This window comes from Helicoverpa zea, chromosome 7, assembly GCF_022581195.2.
Source record: "Helicoverpa zea isolate HzStark_Cry1AcR chromosome 7, ilHelZeax1.1, whole genome shotgun sequence".
Classification (NCBI taxonomy): domain Eukaryota; kingdom Metazoa; phylum Arthropoda; class Insecta; order Lepidoptera; family Noctuidae; genus Helicoverpa; species Helicoverpa zea.
In genome coordinates this window covers 1,668,217-1,695,668 of record NC_061458.1, presented here as the reverse complement: position 1 = coordinate 1,695,668, position 27,452 = coordinate 1,668,217, and the positions used below count along the sequence as shown (strand labels likewise).

Below are 27,452 nucleotides of genomic sequence, written 5' to 3'. Positions count from 1 at the left end.
AGGTCATGTTTCTCCTGGAGAAGTAATTTGCTTTCTACTTGATAAGAAAGCTTGCTAAAGGCAACTCATAAAACGAAGTTTTTTTTCATAAGCTGCTGAAAATTAATAAAGTTAATGTTTTTATTTCAATAAACACAAATAAATCTCCTATATAATCAGCAATAGTTACGAAAGACATAGGCCAAAACTTTTACCATAACCCACATCGAAATTTTGAAAAAAAAATGTCTTTCTTTCCCAAAAAACAGCTTTGAATCCAATGTTCGTTCAAAATATTCTAAACCACATTGAGTTATTACAATATTACAGCTAGAACTATTACTAATACTCTCGGTAAGCTGTTAATCTGAGCTAAGCTGACTGTGCTTGAACTAGTTAAGCGTTAAACCATCTCGTTCTAGTTCAGTCATAATGTTTAGATGGTGTAATTAGGATGTTGAAATTCTGTTAAATGTATGGATACCGGTTATTGTGCAGTTAAGTTTAACCTTATATCACAAATGTATTGAAAAGTGAGAGAGGTGTAAGGTATAGATCAACGTTCCTGACTCACTTTTTTATTGTTTAAAAAAAGGGATAGTGTTACTCAAGTAAAAGGAATGTCTCAGTGTTTCTTAAAACGACAGCTGCCAATTACACTAATAACTACAAGTCTAGACTTCACCGTAGCAAAGTGGTGTGGAGAAGTTTTTAAACAATTCCACTCTGTTTTACACATGATTTTGTAAATTATGAAAACGAAAAATGACTCCTGTGGCTAAACCACTGAATGGATTACGTATTTTTTTTACAATTCGCCATAGAATATCATAAAGTATGTGTGATAGGAGTTAATGTGATTGGGTACGACACACCCGATATAAAGTACTATATTTTTTTTAACAATTGTGAATCTCTTATTTTCTCTAGGACGGTTAATGAAACTACAACAATATTATAAACCTCTTTACTTCTACACAGTATTCTCTCCAGCCGGCTGGTCAGGGTCTGGTTTCTGGCACGCCTGAGCCCCACATCTGTTGGGACAGCACTTCAGAGCTCGGGGGCAGTCGGAGTCGCTGGTACAAGTGTGGGTGCATACCCAGGGTCCACGGGGATATTCTGGGCAGAGGCCGGGTTTTACTGGAATAATTGGATAAGGATATGAGTAAGTAATATTTCTAGTAAATAAGAGTGAGATCCTTACTAAGTGTGTCTTATTGTACGGCTGTTGCGTTTCAAGATGAAATAAGAGAAGTTATTAAGATGGTATTTCGTATGGATATAGACATAATGCTAATAAAGAATTGAGTATTGAATCTTGTTAAGGTTCCGATGTTATAGAATCTTGAAGGAATTGGAATACAATTTCTTCAAGACTGAGGTCCATCCATCCAGTGGTCTAAACCCATATTTCCAAATCTACTATAGCACACTGGTGGTTTCTTCTCTTTAGAATATTCCTTAGAAAAAACTATATTTTGGGTTTTTTTTTTTTTCATTTCTCATATTAATTTATTTATAAAGTTATTTCTATATGTAAAAAGTCATCAATACAAACCTAAATCAACAAAATGCCTCTCAGTCATAGCATCGACGCACATGGCGCCCCCACAAGCCGTGGGACAGCACAGCTGCTTGTCATTCGCGCACGGCTGCTCGGGCCCGCATGCTGCATCGCACAGATCTACTGGGAGCGTTGGAGGACACGAACCAGCGGTGCTTGAGTAGCCCACCAGGGAAAATACTGGAAAAACAAAAGAAGAATGTTTTGAACAGTTGAAACAAAATAAACAGCATAAAAGATAATACAAAATGAAATAGTTTAATTTAGGAAAAACTATTCTTATGAGAAGAGGGCTCTTCGTGATTGGTAATCAGATATTGAAATGCTGACTAGACTGTCAGTCTTTGGATATGTGTATTTATGAATTTAAATTTTACAATATTAAAAATATACTATACTATCAGAACTATAATTTCCTATCCCTATCTAATCTTCAAAATACAAGTAGAAGAAAAATATCTTCTTCTAGGACCAAATTATGGAAGTTTAAAATATACTTAAACTGTGGAAAAAAGTACTAAAATTAGGTACGTAACTTATGCTAGTATTACTTCATTAACTTACTACTACTCCCAAAATCCAAGTTCATCACAAACATAAATCACAATGAATTCCCAATAAACAATTTATAAGATCTCCCGATTTGAATTTCATAAGTTTTGATTTTATCTCCGCTGTAATGTTCAGCTCTGCAAAGCCTGGCCTTCTAATAAATTATTAATGGCTTGCTTGTAAACCTGCTTGCTATTCACGATTGCTCAGTCAACAATCTTGGAGGTAAACAAAACATTGACTTAAATCTTTTGAGTTGCAGGGACATGACTTAGGAAATTGAGTTTTAGTAAGCTTTGCAATCATGTGTAAAGCAAGTATTTTAGTTGTATGCCTGAATTTAGAGTATGAACAGCCTTACTTATAAAAATCATCTTCTAAACATCATTTTTACTAATTACTACTTAAAGCCTTAATTAAGTAGTGATTAAATATTTGGGTTCATTATTTAAGAAATGTTTAAGCAACGTTTATAAGTAAGAATATTTTTTAAACAGCCCTTATTTATTACTGAGTATTTAATTCACGCTTTTTTTTTGCCAGAATATAGGTACATTATAATATTGGTCGATTCGTTATTTATTAAAACAATCAGCTATGATGGCACAAGATGCTATTCATTTGTCAATTAAAAGAGTTTAATGTATCTGGCACAGCAAAAGAGTTACTAACCTTTCCTCCTTCTAACTTTGTTCCAATTTTATTCTCCATATTCCAACTCAATTCCAAGATTTTATACGTTTTGTTTACATGAAACAAATCTATTAACCCGGAACACAAGCATTGTTTTTATGATTAAGATGTGATGAATCATGTTTGTTCCAATTATTTCTAGTAACACTTGCAGATTTGCTTACAAGGCAACATTTTTGCCACGTCAGGAATAAGCTATATTTTATTACGTATATATGTTTATAAGCAAATACAAACGAAAGGATTGCACTGCCTACTTTGATTAAGGCTATGTATGTAAATTGCCACCACATTATTTTACAAACTAAAACACAAATGAAGCTATATACGGAACTAAAACCACGTAAACTTAATTACCTTTGAAGTTACAACTAACTACATTTCTCTGCGAAGTATATAAAAATCTTTCGATTTATCTTACGTATAATCATCATCACTAACCACTGAATAAATTCAATAATATAAATGAATAAATCCAATAATAAATAAATAATCTCACCAATAAATAAGACACAGTAAGACATTGTACACACGCGATACACAGACGTTTGTGATTGTCACTTGTTGTGATTATCTACAGCCAGTGACACAAATAATATGTGTGGCATACGGGCCTGAAGGATGTAAAATATAACAGCTGGATGGCAAAGTATAAGAACGTAATTTTATTATTTTACGAAATAAATAAATCAACATCATATTAGCCAGTTGCCACCCACCGCTGAAAGTACGCCACCAGGAAACGCCAAGCATCCCGGAATATGTACATACAGGACATTGAAACAATACGTCATGCAACTAATTAGTTACCAATTTCTGCCAGCGGAATCGTCCGTGTCACGTAGGGACTACACCGTGCACGTGGAAAAGGGTAACCTTTAGCCTTCATAGATAAATGCGCGGATTACAAATAAAACCATTTCTCGAATTGACCGCCAGGGAGGGGCAGACTTTTACTAACTAAAACCCAGCTTTGTTATTTAGCCGAATGTATCAGTGATTGTAATCGCCAGTTGGTATATATTTAGCGAGCAATTCTCTAGTTTTGTTGCTCTTCTTACATGTCTGAGTATCACTCCTACTAATGTCAAAGTGATATCTCTGCGTATTCGAATTAAATATGTATTTTATAAGTAAGAACACATCGATTTCTCAGAAATAAAATAAACATTCGCTGTAAATAAGGAAAAACACATTTTATTTTTTGACATTGAATCTATTTTTATGTATTTGAAGCTTAGTAAAGTAAAACAATCGATAGTTCGAGTAACAAATCGATATATAAAACGTAAACTCATCATTCTTATATTCGTAATCTGATTTGTAAAGTTTTAGACTAAAACTTTGAAAACAGAGAATTACAAGGTAAGATGTCATTTCCGGGAATAAAATAAATAAACATAAATTCATTGAATCAACATTTCTCATCTTCGTCCAACTTTGATAGGACAACAAAAGTAAACACTTTAAGCTATCTGTCTAGTCTTCCAACCCCCGATTATCCTTCTTTTGTCTTTAATCAATTTGCCGCTTGTGATGTTAAGAAGAGCATTGCATCCATCACTTCTGATGCTGTTGGAAGTGACTGTGTCAGCCGTAAAATGATCCTCCCTATCCTGGACGAAATCCTTCCCGTCGTCTGTCACATCCTTAATTATTCCATATTTAGTGGTGTCTTTCCAGATGCTTGGAAAGAGGCCCAAATTACCCCCTTACCAAAGAAACCCAATCCCACATCCTTTTCCGAGTATCGCCCTATATCCATATTACCATTCCTATCCAAAGTCCTGGAACGTCTTATTCATAACCAGTTAAGTTCATTCCTATCCAAGAATAGACTTCTTAATCCTTTCCAATCCGGTTTTCGTCCTGGTCATAGTACTGTAACAGCCTTGGTCAATATTACGGATGACATCAGACTTGGCATGGAAAATGGGAAATTAACGGTACTGGCGCTGCTGGACTTCAGTAATGCCTTTAATACCGTTGATTTCGATATTTTGCTCGGTATACTTAGCTCTCTTAACATATCTCCAACGGCCGTTGATTGGTTTCATAGTTACCTGTACGGGCGCCGGCAACGTATTCGCATTGAAGATAAATACTCTTCGTGGTGCGAAACGAGTGCTGGTGTGCCGCAGGGTGGCGTTTTATCTCCATTACTCTTCTCTATTTTTATTAATTCCATCTCAAATAAACTGCTTTCTTCCTACCACTTGTACGCAGATGATCTTCAAATTTATTCGCAAGCCCAGTTGGGGGAACTATCCGAAGCTATCGAAAAAATTAATAAAGACCTTTCCCAAATAGCTGAGTGGAGCAGGTTCTACGGGCTTCAAATCAACCCGTTAAAAACTCAGCTGATTGTCATCGGCAGCTCTCGGATGGTTTCTAAAATTGATTGGTTTGAACTCCCTCAAGTCATGTATGACGGTGTCCAAATTCCCTTTAGCACTAAGGTTAAGAACTTGGGTGTATACTTTGATAGCCGAATGTCCTGGGAGCCGCAGATTCAGGAAACCAGTCGACGGTTATTTGCATCTGCAGGATCCTTAAGACGGCTGCGAAATTTCTTACCCATTGCCACAAAAATTGCGCTTGCACAGTCTCTTCTTCTTCCTATTCTTGACTATGCTGACGCCAGCTATCTTGATCTCAGAGAGGACCAGCTAAATAAACTTGAGCGCCTTCAGAATGTTTGTATAAGTTTCATATTTGGATTACGCAAATATGATCATGTGTCAGAATTTCGTGTTAAGCTCAAGTGGCTTCCAATAAGACTTCGTCGGAACGCTCACATACTCTCCTTGCTATATAGTATTCTTTTTCACCCTACTTCCCCTTCTTATCTTAAGAGTCGTTTTGAGTTTGTTTGTGATACGCATTCAAGATCACTCAGGTCATCAGAAAACCTAAAACTTAAGATGCCAGTGCATTCCACATCATTTTATGATAAATCGTTTGTTGTACAGGCTACTCGTCTGTGGAATGCACTGCCAGTGGCAATAAGGCGAGCGCAGTCGATTGCAGTATTTAAAAAAATGGTCAAGGATCACTACTTGGCTCATTGACTACTATCGCTGTATTGTTATTCTTTTATCTTTACTCTTCTATCTTTACTTTCCGTTTATTGACTATTATTTATTTTTATTTATTTTTTTTTTTTTTATTCTTTCTTTTTGTTTATATCTTTGGTATTTGTCAATTATATATAACCTATATGTATGTACACCCCAAACTGCCCGTTTTTCACTGTATTCTACAGATAAACTCCATCCAAAGGTTGTCTGGAAGAAATTGCTATTTAGCAATAAGACCGCCGATTGTACTGTGTTTTTGTATGTTGTGATGTCCTGTGTTGTGTCTTGGTGTACAATAAAGAATAATCTAATCTAATCTAATCTATATTTCTCAACATATTGTAAAAGAGCGAGATCTTTACCAATCTTTCAAAGCTGAAGAATTTGTTTGTTTGTTCTTATTCGTTTTCTTGAACGTACTAAAATCGGGAACTGATAAACTGAATGAAAAAATATTTCAGTATCTATCACTGAAATAACTATTTATCAAGAAAGGAAATAGGCTACTTTTTACTTGGGTGCACTAAGCAGTTCCCACGGGATCAAGCAAAGGTAAGCCGAAGACATAAATACAGACAGCTTTAAACTATTTACATCGTCACATATGAACATTCCAACTCCTATAGGTAATCTCCCAGTATCGGTCTTCAAAGGTAATATACTGCTTCTGAAGATAATGTTGTATTTGCATGCAGCGGACCATACCCCCTCCCCCCACTTCATACCCCCTCTACACATCCAAACATGCACAAACTTGAAGCAATGAGCATCCAAACTTTCATAACTCTATGCCCAAATTTCATATCTCTGTGTACTCTTGAAGACTTCCACCGCAATCAAATATGAACTTTAGCTCGTTGTGGTAAGGTTGAAATTAGAGTAGTAGAGGGCTCCCTGATTAAACTTAAGTCTAGTACACATAAAGATGTTCGTATCATAGTGATTTCAATTTCGTTCCTTTAAAATGTATTCTGTGCACGTTCTGAACTGTATAGATTCTAAAATTTGGGGAAATAACTTAGTTTGCTAACTGGATTTTGGAATAGAGTAGGTAAGAATTTTAGCGTGGTACGTAAATGTAGTTTCTTCCGTGATCGGGAGAAGTCGCTTGACCTAACAGGGTTATTTGGTATTGTAAATGATATGCTTAAACCAAAATCAAAATTTATTAAATAGTATCCCCCAATACATCGCCCCCGCCCATGCCTATAACTATAGCCTTTATTCTAACATGCAAGCTTCTTCAAACTGTAAAGTTTCTTCAAAATTCATCCTGTAGTTGCTACGTCAATCCATACCCACATCCATACCAACATCATCATCTCAACCATAGGACGTCCACTGCTGAACATAGGCCTCCCCCTTTGATCTCCACAGATACCTGTTGGAAGCGACCTGCATCCAGCGTCTTCCGGCGACCTTTATAAGGTCGTCTGTCCACCTCGTTGGTGGACGTCCTACGCTGCGCTTGCTAGTCCGTGGTCTCCACTCCAGCACTTTTCGTACTGGATACTAGATACCAACATACGCATTTATAATATTAGTAGGATTTCTTTGACTTACAATTAACTTAGCTATAACATGAAGATCTATTATTTCAGGATTCTTTCTGAACAATAAGGCTTGTCTCATGAAGCCTTAGAACCTGATCATGTTTGATGTTGATCCGTCACTCGCCCTCACAGCTGCTCATTAACTAAAATGTCCTTACAAAGACCCGACAGTGTTAATAACTAGAGTGTGTATGAAACAGCGAACAGTTCAGACTTTTACACGTATGATGAATCTGAGATTACTGGTTATTACACATTAGACAGTAAAGGATAAAAAATATACTTTTTTGCAGATGTGTGTCATTAATTTGTCTATCCTTATAGATGTCCTTATAGATTCTAGCTGAATTTCTAATCATCTCATATCGCTCTAAGTACCGCCAGAAAGATTTCGATAAATGTCGAATCGACATACGAAAAGCAATTATTTTTTCATTCAAGATATAATTACAAGTTTGACTGGCAGGTCACGTACCTAATAAATGCTTAAGAGTGGATCAAGATGACTTATTTTAAACAAAACACAGCGACATTCAATTTTTCTTCTGCAATACTACGAATCCAAAAAGTCTTAACTGTGCGCTTACTCTTACAGACCTTATTAAAGAGGTTATCTCACAAACCCGCGATACATGCTTCAATACCAGGAATCGCTCAGATGTTTGGAGCCAATGATTATGTTATCAGTCATCTGTATTATCAATAGAAGGTCATTGGTGAAGAGTTCGATGATTTGCGTAATATTTATATCTAAAATAGATTTTGTCAAGGTCTTTAAACTTGTTAGATCACCGATTCACAACACGAGATAGGTATGTATTTCTCATCAAAATGTTGTATTTGACAAATGATTAAATAGATCTCAGTAGCATACCGTTTTAAAAGTTTTACTATGCTACCACGAGATGGCGTTAGTAGACGTATAGAAGAATATAAAAACTTGAAATTATTCCGATATCAAATGTCAAGATTGACTGTTTTAAGCGATATAATTGTAGCTTTGATCGCAATATCTAAATTACATAAGATTATATTAAATAAGATCACTTTTGAACTTGCTTATTAGAAATTCCCCAAACGCCACCGTTGAAATTTCTGCACGAGCCTAATCTTGAAGTTCAAACCAAAGCAAGTAAACACCTCAGGTCTATAATGAGCTACTTGAAGAGCTCAATAAGCTTCGTCTATTGTTAGGCCTTTCAATATCCCTTAACCGTAAATAAAGAGCTTCACGTACAAACAGCCACGAGAGGGTTGAGGTGAAGTTAAGTTAGTATTGTGTTTAAGAGAGAATTAGATTAAGTTTAAAAAGTACATCAGCATTTTTTTACTATCTCACTTCAGGGCACTGGCCTCTTCTCATACAGACAAGGATCGAGCATTAGTCACCATGTTGTACAGTATATACTTGTACTATGTAAAACATACTTAGAAAGTACATAATATACCTCTGTTACCTTCGTCCTTGCCTAGCTTGGAATCGATCCCGCAACTATACGGTAAAAATGCAGCTCACAAAATATTCAAAATAGGTTACCTACGCATTATTATTTTGCAGCGAAGTACTCTAAAATGTAATCTTAAACCTGCCTAAATGATCAAATTCTCTTATCAAAAGAGAAATCGTGGTAAACCACTATTATAAAATAAAAGGGGTATTTAAAATCGTTTTCCATTCACCAACAGATCCTTCTACCTGAAGCTTTGATAAATGTCTTTGAAAACAACTTCGGCCTTTATTCATAGTGTTCAGTTTGACGGAAATAATTAAATTAATACTGCCCTAGTTTGAACTAAAAATAGGAAATATAAAACCATTCGTTTGTGTCCACGACTTTGGGTTGGTGTCCGCAATTTTTAATTGATTATCAGTTGTTTAATGAATAGGTTTCAGGCCGCTGTTATGTGCTTTTAAAATATTCTAGACTCTTGAATACAGGTCTTGTTAGGTTCACCTAAGACATATCGCTCGAGGCTGCGAGATTATTCAAAAGATTTAACGCGGCATTGGTATACAAAAAGATGAACGGATTTTGACGAAAAAAAAAACAGAAATAGGTATAAAAAAATGTTAAACTTTTTATGTAAACTAGTTGAAAATAACTTTTCTTAAAATTATACCAAAATAGTTGCATTCAACATACCGACTTCTCAACTGGATGTCGTATTGGAAATTTAAAGAGAACCCGACCAGTTAAACTTAGTTACAGTTCAGTTCGTCGATCAAGTACTCTCTTGAAAACTTCTAAGAATATAGTCGAACGCTTTTTTCAGTAGCTGGAGAATTTTACCGCGGATTCCCGGTTTATTCCCTAGATATTCTTTGAGAATCTTAAGAGCTTCTTTTGAGAATTTGACTTTGAATTCCATAGGTCAGGACTTTTTAGTACTAGTTTGAGATAGTGAATGCCAAATTTGCAACATGGTATTAGGCTACCCTGAGATCTATAAACATTTACTTTTGACAATGAAAATGAGTAATAGTAGTAATAAGTTTAGTTTTTTGTATAAACATCAATGTTTAGAATAAACAGCAATGTAGCGAGTTCCCACCAAAATTGTTCGCGCTTTCAGCAAATTAATAAATTGTGATACAATGTGCATCATAGTGGATCTTGCCATCATCTCGCCTTGGAAATCACTTATTTTTCTGGCAGAAACTTTGTATGGTATTAAGTTTCTCATACATTTTTTTATTTATTTAGTACACTATGGAGAACTTACAGCTAAACAAAAACTAAACAATAAAAGGAAGTCATAGTCGACAGAGAGCCAATTAAAAGTCCTCGCTTATAATAACAGCCTAGCAATAACGTGATCACACATCAGTGCAACGTTTTTAGAGATAATAATATATAAAAAAAACAATAGCATTTTTAAACACAAAGAGAAAAAAAGAATGAGTAGGTAGATCTAAATTTCAAAATAATAAACTAAATCTGGGATACTAAACTACTTGAAGAACTTAAGGCTCAACGACCTTCTGGCTGCATGCCGCCACACTTATTGAGAAAGGATCCAAATCATGCTGCTTGCAAATCATATTGAAGTGCCTGCTCGCACGCACAACATAACTGTTTTGCCTATAATTCGTGTATGAGTGGGGTACATATATGGGAGGATTAAAACGTAATACTCTACTCGGCACGTTGAATTTACTATTTTTTAATTGATTTTACTATACAATGTCGTCATATTTAGGATACTACAAAAAGAATTACCAAATAAAACACCAAAAAAACCTACACAATAAACCAATATATTAATTTACAGCACAAACAAATCACTTGTGGATAAATTTGTCATCCTTAACCTCGCTACTGGCTAGATAGTTGTCGAGCCACGCTTCGATCACGGGCAGGTTCTCCGCAGACCACTTGGCTTCCTCCCTGATGTTCCTCATGGACTTCTCGATGATGTGCTCAGCGGAACCGAACTGGCCTTGATGCGTGACGTACAGTTGGGAGACAAGTTCGAGACCTTCTTCGGTCGTGAACTGTGATGTGGCTGACGTGATTAAGTTGTCCCAGAGGTTGGTTCTGCTTGAGTACCTGTGGATGGAATGTTGAAGTTATTGGATCGTCTTGACGGAACGATATTCCAACTGTTCTAGAAGCTAAGGTTACATTTTTAAATTAACTCGTTGTACCCGAAATTGGAGAGAAAAAGTTATTTCCTAATAATGCTACAAGAACAACGTGTAACAGGCTTAGCTAATATTTTAGTCACAACCGTTGATTATATTATAGGAAAAGGTAATTAATTGCAAAAAAAAAGCAAAATTGACCAAAACGGTTACCATATTAAGAGTAGGTACTATTTTTGCACAATTTGGATCCCTAGTATCCTATACACATCCAAATTCACAAAGAAAGGCAACAATTTTACCGAAAGAGCTACCTAAAAGTCCCTAAATTCCAACTCAAAGAAGCCTTTAACCCACTCAAAAACTAAAACTCAATAGCCATCCGAACTAAGATAACAAGCTCAGGAACTTCCAAAGTTCGCGAACCTAGCTAAATTATCCAGACAAGACTAGATAGGGTTAGACACAAATGAGGAAAATTGGCGGCTGTGGTGCATAGCCATTAGGTAGCTCCACCTGCAGTGCTCAACCCTTTGAGTGATGCAAACGCGATTACCGCGGGAGATCACGGTGGATGGAACGAGGTGGTACAAACACAAAGAGTTAGAGATTCGAGGTTATTATTTTAATGTAGCTTGGTTGGTTGTTGTTTATTTTGAGAGGTTTCATGTTGTGTAACTTAATTGAGTGAGCATTGTGAGCGTGTTTTGTTTCTCTAAATATTACGTGGATATTCGGATCTGATATACGCCCGGTTTCTATTTAATAAACGAGGAACGATTCGTTTTACTTTTGACGTGTATTGTATGAGGCTCATGTCAAAAAACTACTATCCGACAATAGTCTTCAGTAATAGAATATTTAGGCTTCCTATCTGTTACGACATAGCAAGGCCTTTGATTTTTTGAAGTGACATGTCTTAAAAGATTTCAGTTTGTAAAGACGTTTTCCTTAAAAGAACTCTTCACGTTTCTACGTCATAATACGTAGACTCCGATAGCAACCGGTGCTCAGACCAAGTTCATAAAGAAGTCAATGAGACAAATAACTGACAACCTTTGCGGATCAGTGTCAATGACTTTGAAATCTTCCACACAATGAATGATACTATTCTTTTCTAAGGTCATTCATGTATTCCATTGCATCATAGAAAATGTAATTAGTTTAAGAACTCACTGCAAACTTTTAGTCGGACGAAATGTTATTTAAGATCATTAATTAGTATGGAAATGAATGGTAATGCGCACATTACAATTTAACAATCAGGTATCCGGCCCCTATATTAAAACCACCATTAGAACTCCCACCAACAATGACGAAAAAATCTCAAAGAAAACAAAAAAAAATACGTATATATCACAAAACTCACCTCTCCTTCAAGACATCCCAGTTATTACTCACGAAGTTGAACAGAGTGGTATACCCTGCTGCCGACCCCGACAGCATACTGAAGATCAAGAAGGCATCAGTTTCCGTGAAGTTCACATTCCCTTCCAACAGCGTCATGTTCAGAAGCCTGTTGATCTTGGCTTCGGATTCAGGGCATCCAGCCAAGGTCTTGAGGAGGTAGGTCCTCTCACTCTGCTTCCTCGAGGGGGGGAAGTTGATGACTCGTTGGAGGCCGAACTCCCATTCCTTCATGGTGCCCCATTTGAAGACTGGGCAGATGTACTGGTTTGATAGGCTGGTGAAGAAAAACAATTGTTAGGTAAGTTGGTAAGTTCCTTACGTTAAATTATTGTTTAAATTAAAATACTTGAATTTTAAAAGATTGTACTAGACATTTTAATAAAACCACTTTTATGGATTTTATCGCGGTTATCTTAATATGATTTAATCCCGACGTTTCGGGTCCTTTACATCAAAAATCACCAGATTGTGATAGAGTTTAAAGGGTTGTTTATAATATCTTAAGTTAGTATTTTTGCTGCAAATAAGAGGCATTTACATTATTCTTATATTTTTCTTAAATAATCCTGTAAATAGGCCTGTATATAATTTTGTTGCCAAATAAACTAACACTACATTTGAAGCGTTGAATGATGAGACCTTTTAAAAATACACACAACACCTTTACCACAACATCATTTTATCATCAATTTCCATTATCAATACACCCATAATACACTTCTCAAATTATGAACCAAAGACATACAAGATCAGCAAACAAATGACAATAGTGTAAAGGAGAAGCCATTTCGTGGCTCACTGGGCACAAAGATGAATGAGAGTCTTACACGAACATGTTAATATGTTCTGTCCACTATTGTAGATAATGTACATGTGTGTGTGTATGGAGGCTGTAATATAGTGACGGTGTGTGCTTACGACTTTTGTAATACAGTGGCTAACGTTATAAAGAGTTGACATTATTAAATGGTACCTATAGTTATCGGCACGGATAATGAGCTCTCGGCGGAAGAGTGGGGATCGCTTTGCGCACTATAAACCAATAAATCACTTCTGCGCAGGTGAAGGTCAGGGCTCAATATCCTTGCCGATGATTATATCTAATAGATAATTTTGTGGATTACTAAAGATATTATGATGATTTTATGATTCCCGCAGTTCCATCCACGTCGCTTGGAAAAACATCCCGCATCCGGAGAAAAATAGCCTACGACATTTACAAATAAAGTAGCTTTACCAATGAATGTAAAGTATTTTGCTTTTATTTCTGATTTCGATCTAAAAGCTACTGAAAATTAACTCAGGTAAAATACCTAAGTTGTATATGAATATTTACCCAAAATAGTTATTAATTAACAAATAATCGTTTGTTCATTTACCTAGATATTCTACAGCTAAGTATGCAAGTGCAAATCAATCTTGTAAAAATGTTTGTACCTACATAGTTAAATGTAATTTGACAACCAGTCGTAAATCTCTTTTGCCATTTTTCATTCCAGCATCATCTAGATTTCATATTTAAAATCCACGCACGTTTTCTGATAGAAGCTAATGGTTTTACAAAAATCAACTCTATGCTGAACATTATAAGAGCTATTTTAATAATTACGGTTTAAAATCATATGTATCAACTGTGGAGATGTAAGTCGTTAAATAATACAAAAATAGACTCTATGTTTGAAATTATAAGAGCGATTTTACTAATTACGGTTTAAAACCATATGTGTTAACGTTGGAGATGTAGGTAGTTAATTAATTATTGGTTTCTGTGGACTCCCTGAAGACCAATTACATAATTTACCATATCCCGCTTCTATTTAATTTAAATAACGTTATTTATTGCGTTCACTTTTATTTAATACCGTACTTTTCCTATAATTTATGTAATTATTTGATATCTTTATAGGATTCGTACAAATAAATATGGACATATTTTTTCAAGTTACTTCATAATTGCATGTTTATTAAGTTGAAGAGTTTGTTTGTTTGCTTGAAAGCTTTTCCTATCTGTTTGAAATATTATTTCTGTGTTAGATATCCCATTTATCGAAGTGTAATTAATGGCTACTTTTTTTATCCAGTTGCGCGAATTAATTTACACGGGACACGAACAAAACCACTTGCGGAAGTTAGAAAATTCTATTTTGCATTCAAAGACCCCTCAATAGACGGAAGACCTGAACTTTTACTTACATACATACAGTCATAGGTGGATTAAAACAAAAGAAATGAACACACCACACCACTCCTAAAAGTACCTAATAGTGCTTAACTATGAACCAAGCTATACTCACGGGTTCCCTTCATCAGGGTTCTTGGCTTGCATCCACTTGGAGTACTGTTCCTGCGCGTCTCTGATACAAGGCTTGTACCCAGCTTGGCAGAGGAAGGTCTTGGTCAAAGACCTGAGGTGTTTGCGCCAGGGCTCCTCATCTTCCTTCTCGTCTTTTGCTAACTCCTCGTATAAAGGACTGAGGAGTACTCTTACGTAGGCCTGTAGAGAATTAAGAATTATAAGGGGATGGAGACATGTTTATCCTGCAACCTAGAATCGGCACTGAAAAATATTTTTGTTTATACCGCAAAGGCTCCAAAACTACTGAACTGATGTGAAAAATTCTTTCAATGTCAGTAAGCTAAGCTTTTACTATTTTAGAGTAAAATTGGCCTTCCTTTATCTGGTTACAGAAATAAGTTTCCCTGGGATACGTGTGAAATAATTACTTAGAAGATAATAACATTATGTGCAGGGAAATATAAGTTCGGTAAGAAAAATAATAATTTTAAATGTAGCACCTATATTGTGTCATATTTTGACGAAGGCCATGATTTAGAACCTGCGAAACTCTACTCAACCCTTTTTGTAGGTTTCCTCACGAGTAAAGGATTATTTAGGTTAGACCTATAATAAATTACACATGTTGTATATCGTAATCCTAGGAATAATAATAAATCAATCTCACTAGTCCGATTCTAATCTTCACAAGTACTCGTACCAAAACCTTTAAGAAATTGACAATGACCACATCAAACTAGAAAAGTGAAAATTGAAAGTAATACCATCGTTTAGTTACGTTAAATGTCGTTAGTTAACTGTAATGCCTGATAGGGTCAAAAACGACCCACATGTATCATCCACTATTTTCTCAAAGTAACAATCCATTTATATGACATTACCATAACTTTACTACAAAACCATCTATGAGATCTCACCTGAAACTTTCCATGGAGACATTGACATATATGTCTTCCCAAATGATCAATCATTGTGAACACAGGATCCCAAACTAGATGGTGTCTCTCATTCTTCAAGAACAGTGTCATATTGAAGGCAGTGACAAAGGACAGTTCACCAGCATACGCGAGGTTCCATGCATCATGGAGAAGCTTGGCCCTGGTCAGTTCTGGTATCATCGTCCTCTTGTCGCTTTGTAAGAAGTTTGAGAGGAGGTTCCAGTTATCTTGGTCGTAGTTTACTGGGTAGGGCGCTGAGAAAAACAAATGAAGGTCGGTTTTTATGCTGGTGTTGTCCTGAGTACCTCTCTGTGTCAACCTAAATTGCTGGTTTTGTAAATCTTATTGGTTTTTGAATAATCTTTAAAAAAGTTATGAAGATACACTCGATTTTTCATATCCTTCATGCATTGTTTAAGGTTAACGAATATTCAAGATTATCATCCAAGTTCAAAATTAAAAAAATAAGCTCTAGTGATATGTAAAATAACGGATCCTTCACATAGCGACAAACTTTTCATATGAAAACATTAAAACTGTATACATTAATTCTCGTTAGGCACACAATCACGTGGGACTCGTTTAACTTTTAAACTACTATAAAGAGTTAAGTTTAATACTCTGGAGTCATTTAAAAGTTATAATTTGTATGCTAATCTGAAACAAAACCGCTGAAACCTCAACACTTTAATTAAGCCATGTGTCAAGCATGAAAAAGCGAAATATTTGCGAAGACCACAAAGAAGTCATCTATGTATACAAATAAAAACAAATGACAAACAAAATTTCCAAAGATTAATTTAAGCAGACTCGTCTATCTCAAATTATTAGGCATTTTAATATTCATAACGCATTGGACCGTCCTCTCTGAGGCCAGAGGTGCAATTAACTCCTGTAGAAAGTCAAGATTACAATACAGAATTGCTAATAATAAGCTCGGCCGTTTCTCTATTCCTTTTTGGACAAAGAAATATATTAAGTCAGTGCCTACTAAAGTTTCTGTCATTTGTATTCTGTTTCATAATGAAATGGAAGATTGCTCCTATTGTTCAACAATGAGAGCTATCCTTGGATTTTGGGTATGAATAAATATCATCTGAGTAAGTGCTTAATATTCTATTATTTAAAGAGGCAGAAATATCAACATAATATGTTACTAAAGAAAGTGCAGCTATGGCTAGTTCTAGCCGGATAAAACTAGATGTAGCCGGCCACATGCGGCTAAACTTAAAAGTATCTTCTACTAGTTACCTCTCTAGTACTAAAAATAATCTTATTTATTTATCAGATATATTTTTTATTTCTTTTGTTAAGCATTTTGGCTTCGTTATGAGATTCTAACTCGCCTTTTCCAACTAATTCTGTCTGATTCGATATTGAATCAGTTCTAGTTTTAGCTGGTGTTAAATTAAGAGTAGATCCAGCCCTCATAAATGATTATAGGAGGTATATAAGAAAAGACATAAGAAACTACATAAAGGAGTACATAAGGAAGCATGTAAGACTACATAGGGGATTACATGGTACCCTTTGCATTCAATTTATTCTAATTATTTACTAAAATATCTGAAAGTTCAATCAAGTAAATCTAGTTTAAAAAATAATCATAATCTAGCCACTTACCAATCTCCTCAGGGTTAACAATAATAAACTTGTCTTTATTCGGTACTGAACCTATCGTCAGTTCTGATCTATCCTTCATCCATGCAGCTGGGGTGGTATCCTTCAGATCCAAGGTTGACTCTTGTGTCATGACAACAGGTAACCACCACGACATCTTAGCAGCTTCGGGAACGTCGTGGGGTCTTTCACGGAGGTAAACTTTCTGTGGGAATGAAATAATTTGATTACGTATTTCTAACTTTTTTTTTCAAGAATCGTTATCAAACAATTATACAGGGTTACTTGTAAGTAAACCGCATCCTTTCATGAGGTGATAGTATAGGTCAATACGGACAAATTTGACCATGGGATACACTGGGCAAAAGTTAACCCGTTTCAAGATAATCGAAATTTCAAGATCTTTTCTTAAAAAGTCGTCTACACGTCGTCGTACCTACACGTATAAATTTGTATTATTAGTTAAAAGTATCGTTTTTGTAGATTTTGTGTGTTTCGGATAGAAGATGAATTACTTCATAATAACAAACCATAAAACTGTACAAATCACAGAGCAAATTATAGCGAACAGCAATTACTTTTCTAGTACCTAGCTATTTTCTCAAAAATATTACTCTTCATTTTTTTGTGCAGAATACTCAAAAAACATCTTCATTTATCTAGCTATCCAAAAAGGCACAAAACGCACAAAAAACCGCAAAAACGAGACTTTTTAACTAATAATAAAAATTTATACGTGTACCTAGATGACTTTTTAAGAAAAGATCTTGAAATTCGATTATCTTGAAACGGGTTAACTTTTGCCCAGTGTATGCCATGGTTTGTCCATATTGACCTATACTATCACCTCATGAAAGGATGCGGACTACTTACAAGTAACCCTGTATACACCTACTAACTAAAATGAAATTAATTTAAATAATGATAGTAATTAAAAATGGCAACTCCTCATTTGCTTGTTTTAAAAAACTTTTAACTTGCTTTTAAGAAAACCTATGTATGCGGAAACTGAATTAACATGAATTGAATAAATGCTCAATAAGCATAAATATTGTTTTCATTCATTTAATCATCTGGTATTGACGAAATTCGTATGAAACATTTTGTAGACAAGCTTAAACCGCTACCACTAACGCCATCTACCTACGTTTGTAAGATCTATTAAGGCAGCACGAGCTTGGAACATTCACGTTCTTTATGTTATAGCCACGGGGGACAGAAAGGTAAATTATAAAGAAGTCTCTGGTAGCCTATCAAGAACTTATCTAACAGATAACTTTGAATTACACATCTGGCAGAAATTATAAGCAGCTTCTATCTGGCAAATTGCCTTAATTATCAGATAACTGAATGACACTTTATCGGTAGCCAGTGAAACCAGACCTGAACATTATAAAACCATGCAGACATTTTTATGTATGTATTTATCTTACCTGTGTAACAACAGCAGTATTGTCTTTATAGTTTCTAGTAACATTGAGTAGAGGCAGTCTATCCTTCTCTATCCAGCTCTTAGCAACAGTCTTAATGTCAACCCCTTCTGGAATCTTCTTCTCGTCTTGTGCCGCTTTGTTTAAGGCGTTCCAGATGTCATCGCCGGAGAAAGTCTTGAATTTGCTGTGGTAAATATGAAAATTATTTGGCTTTTGAGTTTGGTAGACATCTGTCTTACCTTACATTAGATGATTTTTGTTGAGAAATGCTCATGTTTTGTTTTCATTATTATGCATAGAAAATATAATATATTTTGACCAACAATATAATATAAACCTTCGATGAAGGAAAACAAACTTTTTTTAAATCCAAAACTTCCAATACGGGAAAGTAAACATTTCATTTGAAACTTTCAAAGTTATCGTTAAACCGACCAATTACGTAAACTACTCTCAACCATTTGCAATTAATTACCTATCATTTTTTATGTTCCTAAGCAGTTCCTTGCCTCAACCTTCTCACGCCTCAAAAATCATCTAAAGTTTAAACAAACTTACCGTGACTCCAAGAACATCCTCAGGCCATTCTTGAAGGTCTCCTCTCCTAAGGTATAGTTAAACATGCGGAATAGCAGCTCGATCTTGGTGCAAGCCGTCTCCTGCTTCATGCCCGTGATGCGGGAGTGAGGGTAACGCTAGGACCGTGAGCTAACACTTGCCTTCCACTCCGTAGGGAAACAGTTGCTTATCTCAACCTTTCATGATTAAAAGTCTTCTTAAGTTAAGATGAACCTACCGTGACTCCAAGAACATCCTCAGGCCATTCTTGAAAGTCTCCTCTCCTAATGTATAGTTGAACATGCGGAATAGAAGCTCGATCTTGGTGCAAGCCGTTTCCTGCTTCATCCCCGTGATGCGGGAGTGAGGGTAACGCTTGCTGAACTCGTAGTATAAGGAGTATAGCACCGTGAGTGGCCATTTGCCTTCCATTTCTGATCCGTTGTTTATCTGTATGTAATTATTTGGGGTGAGACTTTTTGACAGATTGAAGGAAGCCTATTGCTATACTGTTATCGATTCTATTTAAGAACTGCTTAGTACTAGAATAACAAAGAAGATCAAAGAGTTATCTGACGTGTGTGTACTCTGTTTATTTTAATTTGCTGATCTTTGATGTCTTAAAAAATAACTTGCAAAATAGCACATAAACTTTATTAATCACATGGAAGATCTCGCCAAAAACTTATCAAAGTTGCAGAACATAGTATTGATATTAAGGGGATAGGGATATAAGATATACCTTAAAAGCAGTAGCAGCAGCGATATACCCAACAAGGGCCTTGTTGAGATGAGCGTCAGTCCACCAAGCAGGGGTGGTGAGAGCACCCAGCCACTGGTATGACAACTCCTGAGCTAGCTGGATGTAGCCACGGCTGCTAAGATCACTCTCCCTATTGACAAACGATATTAATTTAACATGGTGAAGAGAGTATTGAAAGAAAATATTTTTTCAAATTATTTGTATGGTTGAAGGTGCAAAATTATTAAAACAAAAAAAAATGCTAAGGATCCAAATAATTATATGACTTCAAGTAGGACTTTAACTATAAGTTATTGGCCACGAATCTCGGGCTATGAAGGAAAAAATGAATTTAGACAATGGCCTTGGATTCCGTTTTGTTTTCAACCAAGGAAGTTCTAAAACTCGATATCATCATTTATCAGGTCTGCATTTGTTGGAAAATACAGGTGAAGGTTTATTACAATGCCACGGAAATCATCATTGAAATTAGTGACGGCTTACGATAAACGCATGCATTACGAACTCATTATGGGAAACCATGAAACCATGTTAGTATTTCAATGATAAGCCGTTGTATTTACTTTTTTCTACCATATTCTGAAATGAAAAATTCAAAATAACTGCGTATCTTATTTCGTCTTATTTCACAATTGTAGGAACTAACAGAAAAAGCCTGTTCTATACTGATTTTATCCGTCTGCACCAGAAGGAGGGTGTGGCTGGCAAGTCTATTTTCATACACTTCTTTGTTAAGACTTCCACTTTAATTTAGGTCATAACTTCGTTAGTAGTAAATAGTTTAAAGGTCGGATTAACACACGTACCTGAACACGATAAGTCCCCAGTTATCAGCAGGCTTGACTCCTTGGTAGTTGGGCAGCGCGACGATATCCAACCTCTTCAGAGGCAGTGGAACTTTCCAGAAAGCAGCCAGCTCTTTGAACACTCGCACCACCTTCTCGTTGATACCGGCTAAAGCTTCTAGGTATTCTGGACGACCCCATACGCGGATTTCTGGATAAAAATAGTCGCTTACTTATTATTTTCAAAAAAATATTACGTAGAGTGTACAAATGATCTAGAGTTTATATTTTATGAATGAGTAATTTAACAGTTCCAGATGTTTTCACTAAGATATCAATTTTAATCATCGATGATGACACGAACATTGTAAGAAGTACTTAAGTCCTTATAAATTCTAAACAACTACTATTTGTAGCGCAGATAATTCCACGAAAAGAAAACAGCATTTTTTTACAAAGCATAACTTACCAATATCATTGCCAGCATCATCTTTGACTTGTGTTGATTCACCTAACTGCTTCAAGTTAGCTATCACCAGTCCGAGTGTGAATGTAGACATCGGTGGGGTTCTCTCGAAGTGGTCACATACTGCATCTGGTTCATCCGGACTAAAAGCAAACATACTTAGCATCATTGCGTAATGAAAGAAAAAAAATAGGGTTGTTTATTTCTCTCATCATTTCATCAGCATGATACATGTTCATTACTTTAGTAACACAATAAAATATTTGCATCACATAAGTTAACAACACATAATAAAAAGATAAATTAAAACTAAGCTGAAAACTTTTCGGGGATCACGCCCATAACGCTGGCCGTATTGCCACGCTAGAAAGCAAATTCCATGACTTTTGAGATGTCTATTCTTAACTTGGAAAAAGCAAAGTTTATGCTTAAGATTGACCTTTGTTTGTTGCTAATATCTTAAATGATGTGCATAGTGTTACATCGTGATCTGATGACGCACGACAATATCTTCGTTACATAAAAACACAAAACAAAAGAATGATCGGCCCATGATTGTAAAGCTGATGAGATAATAAAAATATAGGTCGCGCCCCTAATCTCTCTCCAGTCGTGTTTTTCAGCAATTTAAAAGTCAAAGGTTTTTATTACATATTGACCTATCACAGGTTCTTACGACGTCAAATCTAGTTGCAGTTGTCCTAATAGGTTTAAAGAAATAGTACATGCGTTGGGGCTGATGCGATCATTGATTGTCCTGTGCATCAGCTTACCTACTTTCCCCTTGTACCTGAGATTTGTCCTGGAGATAAATTAATAGTAAACCTATTAAAGAGTTCCACTTACATGTTTTCAGTTTTTGCAACAGGCACGTTGCTAAGGGCGATCATATCCCTGGGTCGGACCACACTAAGTTCAAACGGAGTCTTGTACCCAGGCTCGTCGAAACAGGGGAACATGCGACGAGCGTTGTTTGGACGAAGTTGGGTTGCTGCTACGATCCTGAATCATTCAAATAATAGTGAAGGTCTCTAAGGTCTAAATCTGATAGATTAAGGGCTGATGATCAAAATTCAAGGTAGTAGGTCATTATAAATGTATTAGGTCATTTTATAATTTTACCTTTCAACCTCCTGCTCAGTCACATAGCTAGTCTTGAAGAATGCTTCAGTACTTGTGGTCTCTAGATTACCCTTAAAGCTGAACTTCAAGACACCGGTTGAACCCTTTGTGACCGTCCTTTCCAGAGACAGGGTCGCAATAGGCTTCTTAGGGTCCATTGATAATCTATTTACTGTAATTCTCTTATCCTCCTTGCTGCAAATATAAAATCAGTCTTATAAATTAATTATTACATTAACAAAAGATGCATTATAAATCGGAATAATCTAGATTAATAGCTAAAAATAAACAGCATTAGATGTTAAAGTGGCGGATCTAAAAAACTTGAGCATATCTAATATTTACAACAAAAAAAATTGAGAATGCTTGCAACATCATATACTTTATTTTCAATTAATTAAGTAAATTAAAATGAATAAATTAGATCTCCATTTCAACCAAAAACATACATCCACATCAGCATCTACTTACGCATCACCAGGAAAATGAGCTCTAACTTCATGCTCCAAGATCTCAATTTCTTGTGCACAATGCACGCTGACTTCATTGCCATCCTTCAACCACGTCACATTGATGGCCACGTGGCCTTTGAAGAGACCATCTTCGAGGTAAGGTTCTAGATCTAGACGGTACCCTGTAGGCTCTACCACTTTGTCTAGACGGGTCTCCATTGATAAGCCATGGGCATTGTTTAAGTCAATACTGCGGGCTTTGATTATGTGGACTGGGACCTGTAGATCGAAAGCTAGGCTTAGAATTTTTGCTGAAATGTTTCTCGCGTGCGTGAGTGCCTTTCTTCTGATTTTTTTATTAACGGTACTGCTTATTAACGTCTCTACTGAATCAAATCGCGAAAATCCAGATAACTTTGTTTATTTATTTTATCGCTAATGCCTCAACCAAACTATAACACTGTAATTACAGAGCGAGATTTGCGTTTGTTCAGACTCTATGTATTCAAAATTAACATTACCCTCCCCTTTATCCTTTCATAGCCGTTTGACGCACGATCATAAAGAAAATGCTCTTTTTGCAGTTAGTATGCTCGTACGCATCAAAATTCAAAGAATTTCCGTATTATTTCCCATACTATAGTCACAAATACTAATTCTGTATACTTTGTAATTGTCACTTCTGATGATTTCACTCTAATAAGTATACGTAGGTAAAATGAATTGACCTCATATTAATAAACCAATATTTGACATAACACCTCGTCATTAAACCCAAGGAGGTAAATAACATTTTGAGGATAAAATTAGTTTGTTTCTCGGTGAAATCATTGTATAGAAATATCAGCTATTGTTATGTTAATTCTTGTGGAATGAAATCCATCCGTACTTTGACCCGATCCGGGAATTCCAGCTAGGTAACTTTAGGCTAGTTTACCACCAGCGGTTTCCCTCGCATCCCGTACGAACTTCTTCATGCATGCATAAAAGAAGCCTATAAACCTTCCTTGATAAATGGGTTTTCTAATACTGAAGGTTTTTTTTTCCAAATCGACCCAGTAGTTCCTGAGATTAGCGCGTTCATGCAAACAAAAAACAAAAAAAGTCTTCAGCTTATAATATTAGTACCTACAGATGGATTCATAAAACCTATACCTGCTTAGCATCTCGAATCCTGCAGTTAAGATACTCCAAGGTAATGTAAACAAAATATGGTAAACATTTACAATGCGTGGGCCTGGGTTATCGCCAAAGTATACAATACATGCAACTTGCTAAATACACCCAAATTATTATTTATTGCACTTTGATCAAAGGGGAATTTACCCGTAAGGTGACTCATATTTGGCTTTACTTTTAGAAACTTTTCGTGAAATATTCCTGTTATAAATGTACATAATCCTATTTTAAAGTTCAGGACAAACATTTAATTCGCCTCGTGATCCTTGAACAAACTTTCTAGGTAATTTTTCAGATAAGTTAGTGATAGTGAACTCAAAAGGCCCTGTCTGCTGCGGCGATTTCATTTCTTCGGAATTACTCTTTAGCTTCCGCCATTTCTACTTAATAAATAGCTTCCTCCTTCCTTCTGTGATAAATTCGGCTTTTTTGTATACTTGGGCCCATTTATCACCGACAACATAAACGTCCGTTACCAGTTTGGTTTTTTTGAACATTATTTACCTAAAGCAAACAGTTGTTTCAAGAAAACTGACGTTTTATGTTGCCGATAAACTTAAGCCTTTATTTTTCTATGCAAAAAACGAAGAGCCTCATAAAAAACAAATGCAATCGTTCCAAAATCAAAACGATAGCATACCACAATGACGTGAGTATCAGACGAGAGCAAAGCGCATTAATTTGTGCTGATTAAATAGCAGTTGTTACCGATTCAGCAAATATTAGCTAGTGGCTAGTGGCTAGTTAATTAGCCACAATGAGCTGCTAATATTGGCTGATATGGGGGCAATGCTTTTTGATGCCAAAGGCAATTTTTGGGCTGTGTTTGAAATTGAGATGAACAGTAGGTTTTTGTTTTATTGTTACACTTTGTAGTGTGCGTCTTGTTAATTATAAAGCTTAATATGATAGAATATAGTAGTCGAACATCCGAGTGAGTTTCATTTACACGACTCCATACCTTACAGTGCGACACTGCCAGGATTACAAAAAAGCTAGGCAGATGATGATGTTACACTTTTTACAGAAATGACGGAACTGATCCATGTGCAACTTTACATAGAAGATAGCTTGACTTATAAGCAAAAGCAAAGACCTCTAGAACTACTATATCAAAATGAAGCATTTAAAATGCCGTCATTTCTTTATCGCTGAACTAATGCGCCAGATATGAAGCCTTGAATAGATTTATAACACTAGAACAGTGGACAATAAATAACCAGACATTCTGTGCAGATACGTTAAAGGATGACGTACACAGAATGTCAATATTTGCACAAAATTTGACCAATGACACGCCTGAAATTCTTTAATAATGACAAATTGTGCAGGCAACATTTGATGATTTTACACTTATAAAGTAATCTGGTCTCTTTTCTAATGAAAATCAAAATTCCAGGACTTAAATCCGTTAAACAATCTTCATCAGCCTTTTTATCGTCCCACTGCTGGGCACAGGCCTACTCTCACACGGAGAATGATTGAGCGTGAAATAATAGATAACGATAATAGTGTTTTATAACAGAGGGTTTCAAGCACAACTGGGTTCAAAAGTTTTTAAGATTGTGGGCAACCGAACTAGGTACTTCTCATAGGATTGTACGTCTCATAGTAAGAGGTGTGTCCCGAGTTGATATGAACTGACAGGAGCAATAGGGTACCTACCTTGTCCGGTGGCATGGAGTTCGCGACTCGTAGGCAAAGACATACTAACATCAGTTGGGTGAACATCGCTGTCTTCGCTTCTTCTTACTTTGTTAATCTAGAAAGCAAGAAAGATGTAAGTATTTCGATGTCCCTTTGATTCAAGGTCAATCACGTACAATGTAGGTTTGGCAAACATCAATGACTACCCAAGAGCATGGTGCATTGATCTTCATTTGTTATGCTGAAAGCAATGTATTAAAATGTTCTAGAATATTATTCGTGTTGGCGCACATATTTTATTATTGGGAACCCATGCTTTAGCATTAAGTTTGATTTGAGCATATAAGAATAAGTGGACATCCATGATACTATATAGGTTCATCAGTTGCAAAAGAAAGATTGGAAAGTATATTTATTCTGATCAAAATTCTCAGCAGACTCAATGCCTGCTTTGTCTATCTGCAAAGAATTGTTCTCTTGTACGTAAACATTATTGTATTCTAAAACATTGTATTGTTAATCAAAACGTGGGAAAAGAAAGTATAGCCACCTTCTTATATCAAGAATTTAAGAACGACGAACCTTTTAAATACTTTGATACATTCTAAATTATAGCCATGTTCATCATAGCACGGTCTAGAAAATTCTTTAACTACGTAGAAGATGTCTCTTTTATATCCATATCGCACGAATTCCAGTCACAAACACGGGTCACGTTTGCAACAAAAGACCCTTAGCGGTCACGTGTAACCAAACATCCAGACTAGAGGACATAAGAATACAAATAAATAAAAGAGGTTACTAGATTATAATACTAACCTACTTACAAGGACACTCGAAGACAGCAAAAAAAATAAAAAATTGGGAAGCTTTAAAAAAAAGAAGAGTTGTCAAAATTTGAATTTAGAATTTAGATTAAAAAAATAAAAGTAATAAAAAGGTTAGTGTTGTAAAGAGGTTGCACTTACGTGTTGGGTTCTACTCGTGCAGATTGCCACTGTGATGTTCCAGCTTCGGTCCCCCTCAATTGTCAGCAGGATATGGCTCATTTGCACTGACTACTCAACTGTTGTGAACCTCTTACATCTAATATTGCTAATGTTATTTACGCGTCACATTGTACCGACAATTTGTTTTCAATGCTCCTATCACGCATTATTCGTGAGGAAGAGTTATGAAGAATGCGGGAAGGACGAAGTATTGTGATGTGCTAATTCGGTACTCCTCTGGATGTAGGCGGAGGAAACGGAGGTAGCTGGTAATAGATTTGTTTCCCACGGTTGTGGACGTTTTCTGATGACGTTGAGCTAATGATGACGTCTAACGAAGGGCTCATTTTGCTGAAAGAAGGTCTTCAGTTCATTCAGTGTCTTTCTTTTACCAAATTCTAATAATTTTACTATATGATTGATAAATAAATATACCCACCTACAAGCTGTTGATTTGCATCCGTGCCATAGTCAAGAACGTAATTATGCTAATGATTCGCGACCCAAATCAACAAAAAAATTGGTATGTAATAATTTTTGTTTTTTTTTTTCAGTATTCCGAAAACTGTCATCTAGCCGTATTTAAACTTGGCGCGTGTGGTACTGGCCTTAAAACCGTGCTGCGCACTCACACAAACGCAAACACAAAGAATACGCAACGATTATTCATAAATTTCATTCATAAAATTGGATTACTTCTGAAATACGACGACATTACAATGACAAAAAAAGCAGTGCATATTAGCTATTTCCCGTCTACTGTTATTCCAATCGATTATTTACG

At 35.8% G+C, this 27,452-nt stretch overlaps 2 protein-coding genes across 4 annotated transcripts; both read right to left on the bottom strand.

Annotated features, from left to right (window-relative positions):
• Nucleotides 1-932: 932 nt before the first annotated feature.
• LOC124631859 (waprin-Phi1-like) lies at nt 933-3,395 on the bottom strand. Its single transcript, XM_047166486.1, has 3 exons — nt 3,291-3,395; nt 1,541-1,726; nt 933-1,122 (listed from the first exon to the last, which is right to left on the bottom strand). Exons 1-3 carry the CDS (start codon nt 3,313-3,315, stop codon nt 953-955), a joined length of 381 nt encoding a protein of 126 aa, XP_047022442.1. The 5' UTR covers nt 3,316-3,395; the 3' UTR covers nt 933-952.
• A 7,267-nt stretch (nt 3,396-10,662) lies between these two features.
• LOC124632123 (aminopeptidase N) lies at nt 10,663-26,761 on the bottom strand. 3 transcript variants are annotated; one of them, XM_047166800.1, is made up of 16 exons: nt 26,648-26,761; nt 25,698-25,794; nt 22,873-23,132; nt 22,402-22,596; nt 22,126-22,281; nt 21,283-21,422; nt 20,835-21,024; nt 20,008-20,158; nt 19,643-19,715; nt 19,266-19,404; nt 18,708-18,891; nt 17,278-17,479; nt 15,634-15,908; nt 14,715-14,914; nt 12,380-12,694; nt 10,663-10,975 (listed from the first exon to the last, which is right to left on the bottom strand). In XM_047166800.1, exons 2-16 carry the CDS (start codon nt 25,761-25,763, stop codon nt 10,708-10,710), a joined length of 2,814 nt encoding a protein of 937 aa, XP_047022756.1. In that variant the 5' UTR covers nt 25,764-25,794; nt 26,648-26,761; the 3' UTR covers nt 10,663-10,707. The 3 variants fall into 3 exon arrangements, with proteins under 3 accessions (XP_047022756.1, XP_047022757.1, XP_047022755.1); XM_047166801.1 differs by lacking the exon at nt 26,648-26,761 and adding an exon at nt 26,262-26,280; XM_047166799.1 differs by lacking the exon at nt 19,266-19,404 and having other exon boundaries at nt 19,504-19,715.
• Between the last annotated feature and the right edge of the window lie 691 nt (nt 26,762-27,452).

Coding starts and splice junctions, on each gene's coding strand:
- LOC124631859 (XM_047166486.1), bottom strand. CDS start 3,315: ATGTCTTACTGTGTCTTATTTATTG. Junction 1,727..3,290: donor TTACTGTGTCTTATTTATTG/GTGAGATTATTT, acceptor TTGTTTTTCCAG/TATTTTCCCTGGTGGGCTAC. Junction 1,123..1,540: donor GAGGCATTTTGTTGATTTAG/GTTTGTATTGAT, acceptor CAATTATTCCAG/TAAAACCCGGCCTCTGCCCA.
- LOC124632123 (XM_047166799.1), bottom strand. CDS start 25,763: ATGTTCACCCAACTGATGTTAGTATGTCTTTGCCTACGAGTCGCGAAC. Junction 22,282..22,401: donor ACTGAGCAGGAGGTTGAAAG/GTAAAATTATAA, acceptor TGAATGATTCAG/GATCGTAGCAGCAACCCAAC. Junction 20,159..20,834: donor TGGGGACTTATCGTGTTCAG/GTACGTGTGTTA, acceptor GTTTGTCAATAG/GGAGAGTGATCTTAGCAGCC.